A 19,987-nucleotide genomic window follows, 5' to 3' on the forward strand; every position below is an offset into this window, starting at 1 on the left:
CAGAGTGCCTAAATGTGCACAGAGGAATATTACGCTTGAAGCGCCTGCACAAACTCTCAACTTTATAGCAATAATTCATCAAACGCTTAATTTCATACTACAGTCTGCAGAACCATTAGGGTCAATGACTAAGCATGCAAGCCTCTGTGTGTGTGCGTGTGTGTGTGTGTGTGTGTGTGTGTGTGTGTGTGTGTGTGTGTGTGTGTGTGTGTGTGTGTGTGTGTGTGTGTGTGTGTGTGTGTGTGTGTGTGTGTGTGTGTCTTTTAGTCATATTTGTACCTTTGTTGGTGCTACTTCAGCCAGCGCCCTCTGAGATTATATTAACTTTCTGTTCAGACAGTGCCCAATAAATTGGTGGGAGAAACCATATATTTGGTTCTTTTATTAGCGTTCACAACGGACCCTGCATGCCTCACTACAGTGTAAGCGGTTACGAATACTTTCTCTATTCGACTATTATTATTACTATTGACATGTGCATTAACACAAGGAGAATTACAAAGCGTGTTTCCCCTGAGGAAATAATGTAAAGCAAAGTAATCCATTACAGGGTAAAATTTCTATTTTACTGTACACACAATGATTGAAATACACATTTTACCATCTACACCTCCCGCTGCCTCAACAGAGCCAGTGCCATCATCAAGGACAGCACCCACCCTGGCTCTGACCTGTTCCACCTGCTGCCCTCTGGGAAGCGCTACAGGTGCATTAAAACCAAAACAAACAGGCTAAAGAACAGCTTCTTCCCCAGGGCCATAACCATCCTGAACGGACTGCCCCATTGTCCCTCATAACTGCCTTCTCTTCGGTGCAATAACCCATTCCACCAACCACCCTGTTTTTTTTTTGTTTTTGTTTTTTCATGTATATATTCATTTCACACCTTATTCATTGCACTTCTACATTTTTTTATATTTTTATATATTTGCACATTGTTTTTCTAGCATGCACACATCGCACTGTATGGAATGGCCTCAATCTCGTTACCTTGCGTAATGACAATAAAGCTGATTCTGATTCTGATTCTGATTTAACTGGCATTAAAGTGTAAAATGTTTTTACAAATTTAACACGTATGTCCTAAGGTGTGTTCCAACCAATGTTCCCTCTAAGGTGCGCGCCTGTGCAATTGCGCACTGCTCAAGCGTCCTCTGCGCACGGCAAATCTATACCACGCACAAAATCAAATAAAAAAAATAAGCGCATAACAATTTTCGACACGACACGGACACGACAGAGAAAACAGTTTTCATCATCATTGTTTAAATATTGTAACGTCTGTCGAGACGCTTTGAGGACATGAACAGCAAAACTCCTTCACCAAAACATTAGTAAAAAAAATTACAGTATATCTAGCAAAACTGGTCTTTTTCTGCAGTACAAACCAGACCAAAAGCAACTTTGTTATATCAACAGCAGCCGCTCGCTCTTTCTCACTTGCGCCAACACATGCACATATGGCACTTAGCCAGTGATGCGTTTACAGTTACACAAAAAGTCGGACAACTCCAACACCACACATAAAGTGTAATTCCAGGTTGTTATTCTATGATATACCAATCAAATGTGTGCTTATTCTAGTGTCATTTATTAGGAATCTTAATTTATAAATATTAATCATGAAATGCTGTTAGTATATTAAATAAATACTAATAAATAGATATTTTAAAAAGAGGAAGTTGCAGGAATGTACACATGATCCCCTGCTTACATCTTATTGTGCAACATGTGAATGTTTTAATGGGAACTAAATGCAATGTCTGAAAGGGGTACAAATTATTTCCAAAGCAGGACCTCCACCCAGACAAACAATACAAGTACACAGTTCATGAAAAACAATATTTTTTGTTATTGTCAATGTAAGTGGGCCTAAACACTTATATTAGAAAATAACCTCATGGAAATGACTGCTGTCATTTGACTATAATAATAAGAGAATGTTGTCTGTCTATCTGTGTTGGCCCTGCAATGAGAAGGGGACTTGTCCAGGGTGTACACCGCCTTCAGCCCGAATGCAGCTGAGATAGGATCCAGCACCCCCTGCAACCCTGAAAGGGACAAGCGGTAGAAAATGGATGGATGGATGGAGATTTAACTTGTTATTTAGTCAGGTTTGGGACAGGTGTGCTGCTGGTGTAGCCACAGTGTGCACGTCTGATGTTGCTCACATGGGCTCCACTGAATGCTCAGGGAGTTTTTGCATTTGCTCACACACATGAAAAATTAGAGGGAACATTGGTTCCAACTATCGTGGGATCACACTCCTCAGCCTTCCCGGTAAGGTCTAATCAGGTGTACTGGAGAGGAGGCTACGCCGGATAGTCGAACCTCGGATTCAGGAGGAACAGTGTGGTTTTGGTCCTGGTCGTGGAACTGTGGACCAGCTCTATACTCTCGGCAGGGTCCTTGAGGGTGCATGGGAGTTTGCCCAAACAGTCTACATGTGCTTTGTGGACTTGGAGAAGGCATTCGTCCTGTGGGGAGTGCTCAGAGAGTATGGGGTAACAACGGACTGTCTGATTGTGGCGGTCCCCTCCCTGTATGATCAGTGTCAGAGCTTGGTCCGCATTGCCGGCAGTAAGTCGGACCCGTTTCCAGTGAGGGTTGGACTCCGCCAAGGCTGCTCTTTGTCACCGATTCTGTTCATAACTTTTATGGACAGAATTTCTAGGCGCAGTCAGGGCTTTGAGGGTATCTGGTTTGGTGCCTGCAGGATTAGGTCTCTGCTTTTTGCAGATGATGTGGTCCTGATGGCTTCATCTGGCCAGGATCTTCAGCTCTCACAGGATCGGTTCGCAGCCGAGTGTGAAGCGACTGGGATGGGAATCGGCACCTCCAAGTCCGAGTCCATGGTTCTCGCCCGGAAAAGGGTGGAGTGCCATCTCCGGGTTGGGGAGGAGACCTTGCCCCAAGTGGAGGAGTTCAAGTACCTCGGAGTCTTGTTCACGAGTGAGGGAAGAGTGGATCGTGAGATCGACAGGCGGATCGGTGCGGCGTCTTCAGTAATGCGGACGCTGTATCGATCCGTTGTGGTGAAGAAGGAGCTGAGCCGCAAGGCAAAGCTCTCAATTTACCGGTCGATCTACGTTCCCATCCTCACCTATGGTCATGAGCTTTGGGTTATGACTGAAAGGACAAGATCACGGGTACAAGCGGCCGAAATGAGCTTCCTCCGCCGGGTGGTGGGGCTCTCCCTTAGAGATAGGGTGAGAAGCTCTGTCATCCGGGAGGGGCTCAAACTAAAGCCGCTGCTCCTCCACATCGAGAGGAGCCAGATGAGGTGGTTCGGGCATCTGGTCAGGATGCCACCCGAACGCCTCCCTAGGGAGGTGTTTCGGGCACGGGGAAAACCCAGGACACGTTGGGAAGACTATGTCTCCCGGCTGGCCTGGGAACGCCTCGGGATCCCCTGGGAGGAGCTGGACGAAGTGGCTGGTGAGAGGGAAGTCTGGGCTTCCCTGCTTAGGCTGCTGCCCCAGCGACCCAACCCCGGATAAGCGGAAGAAGATGGATGGATGTCCTAAGTATACAATTTTAATTATTTTATAGTAAAAATAAATGAAATAAAGTAAAACTACTCACTCTTGCATAATTAAAAGGTAACAGGAATGTATTAGCCACAGTCCTGTATAAAGAGAGCATGGCCAACTCGGTTTCTGGCGTTCTCCTCGGTGATTGGTCAAAAGGCACTCACGTGACGACAAGGTGCCATGACTACTGTTTGCGGCGCTTCCGAATCAGTTTTTGACATGCAAAAATGCCATCCGCGAGAATTGAGGAAAGCTTTTACATCGCTTTCCCAACAATCCCTGAAAGAAGACAAATATGGGAAGTGAAGGTTGGCAAACAACAGCGGGGAGCCACCGATTACAGCGTTTTGTGTGAGGTAAACACATGATATAATGTCTGTGTTTTGTTTATGAACACACAGAAGCTAATACAAATAACAACAGAAGAAATTAACAAATTAAAGAGACGGTTTGACGAAACCAGACTATCTTTGAATCTCAGTAAAACTAAAATAATGTAATAGAAGTAGAAGTAGAAGAGAAAGTCAAACACAAATAAACGGACATTGAAAGAGTAAAGAAACCAAATTTTGGGGGTAATATTAGATGAGAAAGTGAACTAAAAATCTCAATTAAAAATATAAAAAAATTAAGTGGCAAGAAATATGTCAATAATGAATAAATCAAAATATGTTCTGGACCAAAAGTCACTCCATATTCTCTTCGTGGTTAGAGTGTCCGCCCTGAGATCGGTAGGTTGTGAGTTCCAACCCCAAGTCATACCAAAGACTATAAAAATGGGACCCATTACCTCCCTGTTTGGCACTCAGCATCAAGGGTTGGAATTGGGGGTTAAATCACCAAAAATGATTCCCAGGCGCGGCCACCGCTGCTGCCCACTGCTCCCCTCACCTCCCAGGGGGTGATCAAGGGTGATGGGTCAAATGCAGAGAATAATATCGCCACACCTATTGTGTGTGTGACGATCATTGGTACTTTAACTTTAACTTAACTTAAATATCTGAGTTATAGTGCAGAAACATGGGGAAATAAGTACAAAGGTACAATTATTCACTTAGCACGTAACAAAAAAGAAAGATCCTTTAGAACTCGGGTCGCCAACCCGTCAATCCCGATCAACCTGTCGATCTTTGGGACCCTACCGGTCATCGCAAAAAATATTATTTAAAAAAAGTATTAATATGACATCAGTGGCACCCCCACCAGGAGAATGACCAAGAGACCGCTTTTTTCCCCTAAACACACCCGCACGCCTCTGCCTCTCTCTCCTTAGTTTCACATCCGCCGCTCTCGACACTGCGGTCACACACCCCCGAGCACGGCCGCACACGACACCCGCTCGTCTCGCAAATGTGTGTTGCATGATGTGCGTAAAAATCATGAAGCTGCAACAACGCATTAAGGCTGACTGTTGCAACACATCAGACATTTTCTAGCATCAAACGTCAAACAACTTTTCCCCTTAACCACGGCCACAGGAAGCCAACAAGCCAAATACTAGAGTCCCTGAACATTGCTCTAAAGTAGGGATTTTGTATTCTTTTATTGTGCATACAAAAGTAAACATTGACATGTGCAAAGGCAGTAATATATGCTAAAACAAGGCGTCAGCTAAAGAAGGACTTCCCCGTTCATCCCTTCTTAATCAAACACGATAAACCGGTGATATACAGCTGACATCACATGGACAAAGATAAGACCTTCTGGAGGAAAGTTCTGTGGTCAGATGAAACAAAAATTGAGCTGTTTGGCCACAATACCCAGCAATATGTTTGGAGGAGAAAAGGTGAGGCCTTAAATCCCAGGAACACCATCCCTACCGTCAAGCATGGTGGTGGTAGTATTATGCTCTGGGCCTGTTTTGCTGCCAATTGAACTGGTGCTTTACAGAGAGTAAATGGGACAATGAAAAATGAGGATTACCTCCAAATTCTTCAGTACAAACTAAAATCATCAGCCCGGAGGTTGGGTCTTGGGCGCAGTTGGGTATTCCAACAGGACAATGACCCCAAACACACGTCAAAAGTGGTAAAGGAATGGCTCAATCAGGCTAGAATTAAGGTTTTAGAATGGCCTTCCCAAAGTCCTGACCGAAACGTGTGGACAATGCTGAAGAAACAAGTCCATGTCAGAAAACCAACAAATTTAGCTGAACTGCACCGATTTTGTCAAGAGGAGTGGTCAAAAATCCAACCAGAAGCTTGTGAATGGCTACCAAAAGCGCCTTATTGCAGTGAAACTTGCCAAGGGACATGTAACCAAATATTAACATTGTTGTATGTATACTTTTGACCCAGCATATTTGGTCACATTTTCAGTAGACCCATAATAAATTCATAAAAGAACCAAACTTCATGAATGTTTTTTTTGACCGACAAGTATGTGCTCCAATCACTCTATCACAAACAAATAAGAGTTGTAGAAATTATTGGAAACTCAAGTGTATGCATATACATGCACATATATTAGGGAAGTAACGGTGAACGGTATAATGATAAACTGCGGTAAAATTCCAGACGGTTAGTAATATCGTTAAAATTTTTAATTCCTAAAATCCGTCATTTATTAATGCTTTTTAGGCAACACTGCCTGCTTACTTCCTGAAAACTGAAGCGCGGCAGCGCCTGTGCATGCGCACTAGAGCCATTCGGCTGGAGAAAACATGGCGGCGACTACACGGACTTTGCTTTGAAAATGTTCCCTCCGAGTAAACGGCTTCGTTTCACTTCATTTCAATCGCTCCTACTTCGGTGGAGTCTCGGTGTGCGTTTAAAGGGGAACATTATCACCAGACCTATGTAAGCGTCAATATATACCTTGATGTTGCAGAAAAAAGACCATATTTTTTTTTAACCGATTTCCGAACTCTAAATGGGTGAATTTTGGCGAATTAAACGCCTTTCTAATATTCGATGTGACGTCACATCGGGAAGCAATCCGCCATTTTCTCAAACACCGAGTCAAATCAGCTATGTTATTTTCCGTTTTTTCGACTGTTTTCCGTACCTTGGAGACATCATGCCTCGTCGGTGTGTTGTCGGAGGGTGTAACAACACGAACAGGGACGGATTCAAGTTGCACCAGTGGCCCAAAGATGCGAAAGTGGCAAGAAATTGGACGTTTGTTCCGCACACTTTACCGACGAAAGCTATGCTACGACAGAGATGGCAAGAATGTGTGGATATCCTGCGACACTCAAAGCAGATGCATTTCCAACGATAAAGTCAAAGAAATCTGCCGCCAGACCCCCATTGAATCTGCCGGAGTGTGTGAGCAATTCAGGGACAAAGGACCTCGGTAGCATGGCAAGCAATGGCGGCAGTTTGTTCCCGCAGACGAGCGAGCTATCGACCCTAGTTTCCCTGGCCTGCTGACATCAACTCCAAAACTGGACAGATCAGCTTTCAGGAAAAGAGCGCGGATGAGGGTATGTCTACAGAATATATTAATTGATGAAAATTGGGCTGTCTGCACTCTCAAAGTGCATGTTGTTGCCAAATGTATTTCATATGCTGTAAACCTAGTTCATAGTTGTTAGTTTCCTTTAATGCCAAACAAACACATACCAATCGTTGGTTGGACGGCGATCGCCGAATTCGTCCTCGCTTTCTCCCGTGTCGCTGGCTGTCGTGTCGTTTTCGTCAGTTTCACTTGCATACGGTTCAAACCGATATGGCTCAATAGCTTCAGTTTCTTCTTCAATTTCGTTTTCGCTACCTGCCTCCACACTACAACCATCCGTTTCAATACATGCGCCGCTGAAATCCGAGTCTGAATCCGAGCTAATGTCGCTATAGCTTGCTGTTCTTTCCGCCATGTTTGTTTGTGTTGGCTTCACTATGTGACGTCACAGGAAAATGGACGGGTGTTTATAACGATGGTTAAAATCAGGCACTTTGAAGCTTTTTTTAGGGATATTGCGTGATGGGTAAAATTTTGAAAAAAACTTTGAAAAATATAATAAGCCACTGGGAACTGATTTTTAATGGTTTTAACCATTCTGAAATTGTGATAATGTTTCCCTTTAAGAGTGCAATGCTGTAGGAGGAGAAAAATGTTTGATGTTGCGGTTTCATTTTGCCACGGATGAAGTGCTGGCTGTCCAGAGTCGGGACCCGGGGTGGACCTGTGCATCGGTTGGGGACATCTCTGCGCTGCTGACCCGTCTCCACTCGGGATGGTCTCCTGCTGGCCCCACTATGGACTGGACTCTCACTATTATGTTAGGTCCACTATGGACTGGACTTTCACAATATTATGCTAGACCCACTCGATGTCCATTGCATCCGGTCTCCCCTAGAGGGAAGGGGTCCTCTCCAAGGTTTCTCATAGTCATTCACATTGACATCCCACTGGGTTGTGAGGTTTTCCTTGCCCTTATGTGGGCGCTGAACCGAGGATGTCGTCGTGGCTTGTGCAGTCCTTTGAGACACTTGTGATTTAGGGCTATATAAATAAACATTGATTGATTTTGAACGTGCTAAAGCGCCAGAAAAAAACTCCACACCAAGTTTTTGTTTGATACTGTCACGTGTCACGGCAATATTGTGAGGACTGAAACCGCAATGCCACGGAATCTACAGTACCGTTACACCCCTAATTTTAATACATTATATTGTCTTCAAAGTGTGAAGTTTTTACTAAAATAGGGATTTTTGTCGATGTAAACAATTATTCTTGTTTACTTTGATTCCTATAGGGAACGCTGCTTTACTTTACAAACTTTTTCGGTTTACGAACCATGTTCAAAAACCAATTAAAATCGTAAATTGAGGTTCCACTGTAATAGTTTCCCCCCATGTATTTAGGTTGGAACTCAAAGAAATATTGGAACTAGAGATGTCCGATAATGGCTTTTTTGCCGATATTCCGATGTTGTCCAACTCTTAATTACCGATTCCGATATCAACCGATACCGATATATACAGTCGGGGAATTAACACATTATTATGCCTAATTTTGTTGTGATGCCCCGCTGGATGCATTAAACAATGTAACAAGGTTTTCCAAAATAAATCAACTCAAGTTATGGGGGAAAAAAATGCCAACATGGCACTGCCATATTTATTATTGAAGTCACAAAGTGCATTATTTTTTTTTAACATGCCTCAAAACAGCAGCTTGGAATTTGGGACATGCTCTCCCTGAGAGAGCATGAGGAGGCTGAGGTGAACAAGGCGTCCCGGAAGAGTTAGTGCTGCAAGGGGTTCTGGGTATTTGTTCTGTTGTGTTTATGTTGTGTTACGGTGCGGATGTTCTCCCGAAATGTGTTTGTCATTCTTGTTTGGTGTGGGCTCACAGTGTGGCGCATATTTGTAACAGTGTTAAAGTTGTTTATACGGCCACCCTCAGTGTGACCTGTATGGCTGTTGACCAAGTATGGATGGCATTCACTTGTGTGTGTGAAAAGCCGTAGGTATTATGTGACTGGGCTGAGGTGGACAAGGGGGGGGTGTATTGTAGAGTCCCGGAAGAGTCAGTGCTGCAAGGGGTTCTGGGTATTTGTTCTGTTGTGTTTATGTTGTGTTACGGTGCGGATGTTCTCCCGAAATGTGTTCGTCATTCTTGTTTCGTGTGGGTTCACAGTGTGGCGCATATTTGTAACAGTGTTAAAGTTGTTTATACGGCCCCCCTCAGTGTGACCTGTATGGCTGTTGACCAAGTATGAATTGTATTCACTTGTGTGTGTGTGTGTGTGTGTGTGTGTGAAAAGCCGTAGATATTATGTGATTGGGCCGGGCACGCAAAGGCAGTGCCTTTAAGGCACGCCCCCAATATTGTTGTCTGGGTGGAAATCGGGAGAATTTCGGGAGAATGGTTGTCGGGAGGGGCACTGAAATTCGGGAGTCTCCCGGGAAAATCGGAGAGAAGCAACTGCTCTGTACTTCTCCCTACGTCCGTGTACCACTCCGTACAGCTGCGTTTTAAAAAGTCACAAATTTTACTCTTTGAAACCGATACCGATAATTTCCGATATTACATTTTAATGCATTTATCGGCCGATAATATCGGCAGTCCGATATTATCGGACATCTCTAATTGGAACATTTGCCCGTTCCACTGTATACGCAAATGAAGCTAATATTTGCAACACATTGTGCATCATAAAAGCATATAATTGTTCCCCCTCAATACAGAGTGATTAAACCAGTGTAGTAATTAGAAACGTCCCCAATCAACCCACTTGACTATTAAGAAATAACGCCATTAATATTTTGCCAAGATTTTTTTTTTTTTTTTTTTATAAATACAGCGACGGTTAACACATGCAAGTGAGGTGTTTTCACAGGCAAAAACTCATTTGCGGTAATATTTTCACACGTTACAGAAAAAAAAAAAACATAAACGAGGCTGCCTCTGCGTTTGGCATGGTTTAGAGCACCTGCGGCAGGCAACGCTTGTGCCTTGATAATCATTTTTCAAGCGTGAGGTATGTCAGGAAGACGGGGTGATGGGGGAGGAGGTGACAGGCTGTAAATGAGGCAACTATATCAAAGTTGCTGTGCCATATGTTGAAAGACTCGGGCTGAATACCCAAGTGTTCACGGTGAGATTGAAGAAGCGAGAGGCAACAAAATGGATGTGAGGAGAAGGCAGAGGGGAGCAAAACAGAACTTGATGGGATGGATTAAAACAGAAGCCACTTCGTTAGGTACACCTTCCTCCAATGCAAGAGCTGCGACATAACATCGTCAAAAATTAAGAACTAAAAGTAAAAAAGTAAATAACACACATTTTTTAAATAAAATGTGAATTTTTAATATACAATGTTTTGAATTTGTATTAAATAATATTCTTGCCATACAATTATTATCAATCATAGTATTGTTATAATAAATAAATGCGATAAATGCTTTAAAATGTAATATCGCAAATTATCGGTATCGGTTTCAAAAAGGAAAATGTATGACTTTTTAAAACGCCGCTGTACGGAGTGCTACACGGACGTAGGGAGAAGTACAGAGCACCGATACTGCCTTTGCGTGTCGGCCCAGTCACATAATACCTACGGCTTTTCACACACACAAGTGAATGCAATTCATACTTGGTCAACAGCCATACAGGTCACACTGAGGGTGGCCGTATAAACAACTTTAACACTGTTACAAATATGCGTCACATTGTGAGCCCACACCAAACAAGAATGACAAACACATTTCGGGAGAACATCCGCACCGTAACACAACATAAACACAACAGAACAAATACCCAGAACCCCTTGCAGCACTAACTCTTCCAGGACGCTACAATATACACCCCCTGCTAATTTGTCTCTGTGCGATATAGAAAATGACTATATCGTGATATTCGAGTATACGTTCTCACTCAGTTGCTTTGAGCTGCGGGCATTACACTGCATGCGCAAACATTCTCCCGAAATTCTCCCGATTTCCACCCAGACAACAATATTGGGGGCGTGCCTTAAAGGCACTGCCTTTGCGTGCCCGGCCCAATCACATAATATCTACGGCTTTTCACACACACACACACACAAGTGAATGCAATGCATACTTGGTCAACAGCCAAACAGGTCACACTGAGGGTGGCCGTATAAACAACTGTAACACTGTTACAAATACGCGCCACACTGTGAGCCCACACCAAACAAGAATGACAAACACATTTCGGGAGAACATTCGCACCGTAACACAACATAAACACAACAGAACAAATACCCAGAATCCCTTGCAGCACTAACTCTTCCGGGACGTTACAATATACACCCCCCGCTAATTTATCTCTGTGCGATATAGTAAATGACTATATCGTGATATTCGAGTATACGTTCTCACTCAGTTGCTTTTAGCTGCGGGCATTACACTGCATGCACAGAAAATTCTCCCGAAATTCTCCCGATTTCCACCCAGACAACAATATTGGGGGCGTGCCTTAAAAACACTGCCTTTGCGTGCCCGGCCCAATCACATAATATCTACGGCTTTTCACACACACACACACACAAGTGAATGCAAAGCATACTTGGTCAAAAGCCATACAGGTCACACTGAGGGTGGCCGTATAAACAACTGTAACACTGTTACAAATATGCGCCACACTGTGAGCCCACACCAAACAAGAATGACAAACACATTTCGGGAGAACATCCGCACCTTAACACAACATAAACACAACAGAACAAATACCCAGAACCCCTTGCAGCACTAACTCTTCTGGGACGCTACAATATACACCCCCCCGCTATCCTCTACCCCCCCGTCCCCCACCTCAACCCCGCCCACCTCAACCTCCTCATGCTCTCTCAGGGAGAGCATGTCCCAAATTCCAAGCTGCTGTTTTGAGGCATGTTAAAAAAAAATAATGCACTTTGTGACTTCAATAATAAATATGGCAGTGCCATGTTGGCATTTTTTTCCTCATAACTTGAGTTGATTTATTTTGGAAAACCTTGTTACATTGTTTAATGCATCACAACAAAATTAGGCATAATAATGTGTTTATTCCACGACTGTATATATATCGGTATCGGTTGATATCGGAATCGGTAATTAAGAGTTGGACAATATCGGATATCGGCAAAAAAGCCATTATCGGACATTTCTTGTAATAATTACTTACAATAATTCATTATTGTCATGTTTTGTCATTAATATTATTACTAAGAACTATATTATTTATGAACATTGTTAATAAATAATTTGTAATAATAGTAATGAAAATAATAATAATAACAATAAGTAATAATGATGACAATAATAATGATAACATTAATATAGCAATACAGTCATTCCTCGCCACATTGCGCTTCAAATAATGCGTCTTCACTACATCGCAGATTTTATTTTTTATTTTTTTCTAAAGCATATTCTACAATTTTTGGGGCCTAAATTAAGCATATTCAAGCAAACACTATAAACTAGAAATATCATTACTACACTGCGATGAGGTGGCGACTTGTCCAGGGTGTACGCCGCCTTCCGCCCGATTGTAGCTGAGATAGGCTCCAGCGCCCCCGCGACCCCAAAGGGAATAAGCGGTAGAAAATGGATGGATGGATCATTACTACAGTAGAGGAGACCAAACCAATCAGAGCACACACCAATCAGTATCGTGGCCACTGATAGTCAGTCAGCATTACTATATTGGATTAAAAGAGTGTAAACTAGATTAAAGAGAGTTTCTCATGTCTAGAGGGCTCTCATAATGTACAAACCCCGTTTCCATATGAGTTGGGAAATTGTGTTAGATGTAAATATAAACTGATTACAATGATTTGCAAATCATTTTCAACCCATATTCAGTTGAATATGCTACAAAGACAACATATTTGATGTTCAAACTCATAAACTTTTTTTTTTTTTTTTTTGCAAATAATCATTAACTTTAGAATTTGATGCCAGCAACACGTGACAAAGAAGTTGGGAAAGGTGGCAATAAATACTGATAAAGTTGAGGAATGCTCATCAAAGACTTATTTGGAACATCCCATAGGTGAACAGGCAAATTGGGAACAGGTGGGTGCCATGATTGGGTATAAAAGTAGATTCCATGAAATGCTCAGTCATTCACAAACATGGATGGGGCGAGGGTCACCACTTTGTCAACAAATGCGTGAGCAAATTTTTGAACAGTTTAAGAAAAACCTTTCTCAACCAGCTATTGCAAGGAATTTAGGGATTTCACCATCTACGGTCCGTAATATCATCAAAGGGTTCAGAGAATCTGGAGAAATCACTGCACGTAAGCAGCTAAGCCCGTGACCTTCGATCACTCAGGCTGTATTGCATCAACAAGTGACATCAGTGTGTAAAGGATATCACCACATGGGCTCAGGAACACTTCAGAAACCCACTGTCAGTAACTACAGTTGGTCGGTACATCTGTAAGTGCAAGTTAAAACTCTCCAATGCAAGGCAAAAACCGTTTATCAACAACACCCAGAAACGCCGTCAGCTTCGCTGGGCCTGAGCTCATCTAAGATGGACTGATACAAAGTGGAAAAGTGTTCTGTGGTCTGACAAGTCCACATTTCAAATTGTTTTTGGAAACTGTGGACGTCGTGTCCTCCGGACCAAAGAGGAAAAGAACCATCCGGATTGTTATAGGCGCAAAGTCGAAAAGCCAGCATCTGTGATGGTATGGGGGTGTATTAGTGCCCAAGACATGGGTAACTTACACATCTGTGAAGGCGCCATTAATGCTGAAAGGTACATACAGGTTTTGGAGCAACATATGTTGCCATCCAAGCAACGTTACCATGGACGCCCCTGCTTATTTCAGCAAGACGTGTTACATTAACGCGGCTTCATAGTAAAAGAGTGCGGGTACTAGACTGGCCTGCCTGTAGTCCAGACCTGTCTCCCATTGAAAATGTGTGGCGCATTATGAAGCCTAAAATACCACAACGGAGACCCCCGGACTGTTGAACAACTTCAGCTGTACATCAAGCAAGAATGGGAAAGAATTCCACCTGAGAAGCTTAAAAAATGTGTCTCCTCAGTTCCCAAACGTTTACTGAGTGTTGTTAAAAGGAAAGGCCATGTAACACAGTGGTGAACATGCCCTTTCCCAACTACTTTGGCACGTGTTGCAGCCACGAAATTCTAAGTTAATTATTATTTGCAAAAAAAAAAATTTTTTATGAGTTTGAACATCAAATATCTTGTCTTTGTAGTGCATTCAATTGAATATGGGTTGAAAAGGATTTGCAAATCATTGTATTTCGTTTATATTTACATCTAACACAATTTCCCAACTCATATGGAAACGGGGTTTGTAAAAAAAATATTTTTAGGAGGTCATTAACTGGATTTTTTGCTAGTTATTAAAGTATTTAATTTATAATGAATTTTTCCTACTTGGAAATGTGTTTTTCGCGATCATGTCCGGAACCAATTAACAGCGATAAACAAGACTGTATAGCAACATGTTTTTTTTTAATGGCCGCATCATGTTGGCTCATGCCACCAGAATATCAGAAACACCTCTCAGTGTGATGCAGTGTGCCTGAACATGTGCTGAGGGGCCAGAGAAAAATACAATAATACGTTACCGTGACGATGGCGCTGATCGTCAGACAGGTCCAGATCCAACATGAGATCATCTTCATCCAGTTCAGAGGAGCCCAAATTGTTTAGGACCTCCTAGAAGCATAAAAAAAGGCAACTTAAATCTCAAATAAAACATTTTAAATCAATATGATTTAAGTGTCATCATACATTATGGGATGGAGACGGATTAGCCCCACATGTTATGTAACGTCTGAAGGAGACACAAATCCTACTGATTAAAATACATTCGATAAGAAACTCAAGCCACTGAAACGATTAAATGATTTTTTTCATGCCATTCCATTGAAAAACACAAACACTAGTGTTATCTTTATTGGTAGCTTTCTCTTTGAGACACAAGGCAGATGTAATCCCTCATGATGACTTCACGGCAGATGAATGAATGAACACAGCTAAGAGCTAAAAGCCATCAATGAAAAGTTACATAAAAAAGGGAAGCGGTGATTCATCCACCCAAAAAACATTAGCAGAAACAGTAGAAGACAAACTAATGATGTCATTAATGCCATTTCCCTGCCCATTTATTCCATAACTGCCTACCATTTCATGTTGAAACTGTAAAAAATCTATTTGCATAATTTACAGACTACAAGAATGAAAGCGGCTGGTTTCAAAGCACAACAAAAGCCAATGCTGCCATCTAGTGGTCATGGAAGGAAATGTTAATGCAGTAAAAAAAGGCTCCAGTTTCAAACATCCATCCATCCATCCATTTTTCTACCGCTGGTTACGTTCAGGGTCGCGGGGGTGCTGGAGCCTATCTCAGCTCCATTCGGGCGGAAGGCGGGGTTCACCCTGGACAAGTCGCCACCTCATCGCAGGGCCAACACAGACAGACAGACAACATTCACACACACCGTAGTAAAAGAAAATCCATCCATTTTCTACCGCTTATTCCCTTTTGGGGTCGCTGGAGCCTATCTCAGCTACAATCGGGCGGAAGGCGGGGTACACCCTGGACAAGTCGCCACCTCATCGCAGGGCCAACACAGATAGACAGACAACATTCACACACACCATAGTAAAAGAAAATATGTTATAAAATTGTACTGTGCTCCCAGTGTAATGTTTAAATTTCAAATACAAAAAAAAAAGTATGTTTTAGATCTATTTTGTTCACTGTATTATCCTCCTAAAAGGGAGTCTTTAGCATTTATAGTGACAGTAATGGAATCAAAAGAATATATAATTAAAAAAAATAGTGCAAAACACACTCTGTAGCCCAGATCTCGGCAAATTAAGGCCCGGGGGCCACATGCGGCCCGTTCAATCAATCAATCTGGCCTGCCGGACATTCCCAAATATTTTTTTTTAGATCTTTAAGATGGAAAGTGTAGCTGCCATTATGATGTGCAGTGATGTTTTCAAATGACCATAAGTCTTGAACTATACAACGTATTTCAATGGTTGGAATCTGCGCTTTTGCATGATATTTTAGTCACTAGTGTTGTCCATCCATCCATCCATCCATCTTCTTCCGCTTATCCGAGGCCTGGTCGCGGGGGCAGCAGCCTAAGCAGGGAAGCCCAGACTTTCCTCTCCCCAGCCACTTCGTCCAGCTCCTCCCGGAAGATCCCGAGGCGTTCCCAGGCCAGCCGAGAGATATAGTCTTCCCAACGTGTCCTGGGTCTTCCCCGTGGCCTCCTACCGGTTGGACTACTGTTGTCCTGATACCGAAATTATTTTGATACTTTTCGGTACTTTTCGATACTTTTCTAAATTAAGGGGACCAGAAAAATTGCATTGTTGGCTTTATTTTTAACAAAAAATCTTAGGGTGTGGCGGATCGGTACTTTTCAGAGGCGGTATGATACCGAATATGATTCATTAGTATCGCGGTAATATACTAATACCCATATACCGTACAACCCTACTAGTTACTATGGTAATCTACGTCACAGCAGGTCAGAATAGCTAGTAAACAACTAGCTCAGTGGTTCTTAAAGGGGAACATTATCACAATTTCAGAATGGTTAAAACCATTAAAAATCAGTTCCCAGTGGCTTATTATATTTTTCGAAGTTTTTTTCAAAATTTTACCCATCACGCAATATCCCTAAAAAAAGCTTCAAAGTGCCTGATTTTAACCACCCGTCCATTTTCCTGTGACGTCACATAGTGAAGCAAACACAAACAAACATGGCGGAAAGAACAGCAAGCTATAGCGACATTAGCTCGGATTCAGACTCGGATTTCAGCGGCTTAAGCGATTCAACAGATTACGCATGTATTGAAACGGATGGTTGTAGTGTGGAGGCAGGTAGCGAAAACGAAATTGAAGAAGAAACTGAAGCTATTGAGCCATATCGGTTTGAACCGTATGCAAGCGAAACCGACGAAAACGACACGACAGCCAGCGACACGGGAGAAAGCGAGGACGAATTCGGCGATCGCCTTCTAACCAACGATTGGTATGTGTTTGTTTGGCATTAAAGGAAACTAACAACTATGAACTAGGTTTACAGCATATGAAATACATTTGGCAACAACATGCACTTTGAGAGTGCAGACAGCCCAATTTTCATCAATTAATATATTCTGTAGACATACCCTCATCCGCGCTCTTTTCCTGAAAGCTGATCTGTCCAGTTTTAGGGACGGTGTGAGCCAAGACATCCAGGGGGTTTAGCTCGCTCGTCTGCGTGAACAAACTGCCGCCATTGCTTGCCGTGCTACCGAGGCCCTTTGTCCCTGAATTGCTCACACACTCCAGCAGATTCAATGGGGGTCTGGCGGCAGATTTCTTTGACTTTATCGTTGGAAATGCATCTGCTTTGAGTGTCGCAGGATATCCACACATTCTTGCCATCTCTGTCGTAGCATAGCTTTCGTCGGTAAAGTGTGCGGAACAAACGTCCAATTTCTTGCCACTTTCGCATCTTTGGGCCACTGGTGCAACTTGAATCCGTCCCTGTTCGTGTTGTTACACCCTCCGACAACACACCGACGAGGCATGATGTCTCCAAGGTACGGAAAACAGTCGAAAAACGGAAAATAACAGAGCTGATTTGACTCGGTGTTTGAGAAAATGGCGGATTGTTTCCCGATGTGACGTCACGTTGTGACGTCATCGCTCCGAGAGCAAATATTAGAAAGGCGTTTAATTCGCCAAAATTCACCCATTTAGAGTTCGGAAATCAGTTAAAAAATATATGGTCTTTTTTCTGCAACATCAAGGTATATATTGACGCTTACATAGGTCTGGTGATAATGTTCCCCCTTTAACCTGGGTTCTATCGAACCCTAGGGGTTTGGTGAGTCGGCCTCAGGGGTTCGGCGGAGGTCAAGACACACCCGACTCATCGTGTAAATACAAACTTCTCCCTATCGGCGTATTACGGATACAGCAACAGCTGACTGGTTTGCAGGTGTGTAATTTGTTGTGAGTTTATGCACTGTGTTGGTTTTGTTCTTGGAACAAGGTGATGTTCATGCACGGTTCATTTTGTGCACCAGTAAAAAAACATGGTAACACTTTAGTATGGGGAACATATTCACCATTAATTAGTTGCTTATTAACATGCAAATTACTAACATATTGGCTCTTAACTAGTCATTATTAAGTAATTATTAATGCCTTATTTGGCATGGCCTTATTATAACCCTAACCCATACTTGCCAACCCTCCCGGATTTTCCGGGAGACTCCCGAAATTCAGCGCCTCTCCCGAAAACCTCCCGGGACAAATGTTCTCCCGAAAATCTCCCGAAATTCAGGCGGACCTGAGTGACGTGTCGACAGCCTGTTTTCACGTCCGCTTTCCCACAATATAACAGCGTGCCTGCCCAATCACGTTATAACTGTAGAATGATGGAGGGCGAGTTCTTGGTTTCTTATGTGGGTTTAGTGTTAGGCAGTTTCATTAACGTCCTCCCAGCGCGGCAACAACACACAACAACAGCAGTCACGTTTTCGTCTACCGTAAAGCAGTTCGTCTGCCGTAAACAGCAATGTTGTGACACTCTTAAACAGGACAATACTGCCATCTACTGTACATGCATATGTGACAATAACATCTACGGCTTTTAGAGAGTGCAGTGCACAACTGCGCACACAACAAGGAGAAGAAGCAGAATGCCTCATCAGAGAGGGTGTTCAGCATGGTTAGAAAAATAGTGACAGAGAATAGAACAAGGATGGACAATTCAACCCTTAACTCAACAATGAGTAGATGAGTGTTATGTGTGTGTATATGTGTAAATAAATGAACACTGAAATTCAAGTATTTCTCATATATATATATATATATATATATATATATATATATATATATATATATATATATATATATATATATATATATATATATATATATGTATATATATATATATATATATATATATATATAAAATAAAAAAATTATATATATATATATATATATAGCTAGAATTCACTGAAAGTCAAGTATATCTTACATATATATATATATATGAAATACTTGACTTGGTGAATTCTAGCTGTAAATATACTCCTCCCCTCTTAATCACGCCCCCAACCACGCCACGCGTGGCCTCCAGCTCCGCCTGAATTCCGGGAGATTTTCGGGAGAAAATTTGTCCCGGGAGGTTTTCGGGAGAGGCGCTGAATTTCGGGAGTCTCCCGGAAAATCCGGGAGGGTTGGCAAGTATGGACTACGCTGTAGCATAATAAAATCTTCACAGCGTGTGATGTAACTTCAGTTTACCAAGTATGGCACAAAAGACCTTGTTGAAAGTCTTGCATTTGCAGAAAAACTCAATCAAAGCGGGATGGAGGGGCTCTGAGAATCCAATAAGCAACCGTGTTCAGCTCTCATCACCGTTGCTTGCACTAAAACAATGCAACATCCTCATTCCCATATTGATCTCCTATACACAGGCTGCCTTCCACGCCTCGGCAGACATAAAGAGGAGGAGGAGGGTGGAAAAAGGACTTTCTGAACAACAACATGAAGGAATAACTACAAGGCAGTGCTTATTTCGAAGCAGCTGCTGTCCCTGTATGACAAAGTAACATCATATAGCTGTTTTTCCCCAGCAGAACATTTTCATTTGGACTCCAGGCATTGAAGTTAATAGCCGCACGCTCTTGGAAAAGAAATTAAGGCCGTCACTGTGCAATACTGTAACACAGACATCATTTGAGGCTAAATTAGCCATTGTGATGTGCCCCTCGGAGCACAGCACTTTCAATGGGCGAGAAGTCACCTTTTTACCTCGGTTATGCCATTTGAGTTGCACATCATCCTCCCGCTAATGGACGTTATATTAGACTCGGGTCTCATTAGAGGCTTGGCTCCATCTCTGAAATGCCGAGCCCAACATCGGGGATTGAGAGAGGAAGCGAGACGCTTCATAAGGTTGTGTTTACTCGTGTTTACACTGATCTTACGACGTCTATAGAAATGCATATGCAGTGCTTGAGGTAGCAATCTGCAAACTGCTT

The 19,987-nt window shown here is 42.6% G+C and overlaps 1 protein-coding gene across 3 annotated transcripts in view; it reads right to left on the bottom strand.

Annotated features, from left to right (window-relative positions):
* The window catches only part of ccser1 (coiled-coil serine-rich protein 1), a 397,790-nt gene that overhangs the window by 316,104 nt on the left and 61,699 nt on the right, over positions 1 to 19,987 (bottom strand). For all 3 annotated transcript variants that reach the window (XM_061929002.1, XM_061929001.1, XM_061929003.2), the window contains exon 5: positions 14,545 to 14,635. In XM_061929002.1, coding sequence (XP_061784986.1) covers positions 14,545 to 14,635 — 91 coding nt within the window. The remainder of the gene's footprint in view (positions 1 to 14,544; positions 14,636 to 19,987) is intronic.

Source organism: Nerophis lumbriciformis, linkage group LG33 (genome assembly GCF_033978685.3).
Source record: "Nerophis lumbriciformis linkage group LG33, RoL_Nlum_v2.1, whole genome shotgun sequence".
NCBI classification, from domain to species: domain Eukaryota; kingdom Metazoa; phylum Chordata; class Actinopteri; order Syngnathiformes; family Syngnathidae; genus Nerophis; species Nerophis lumbriciformis.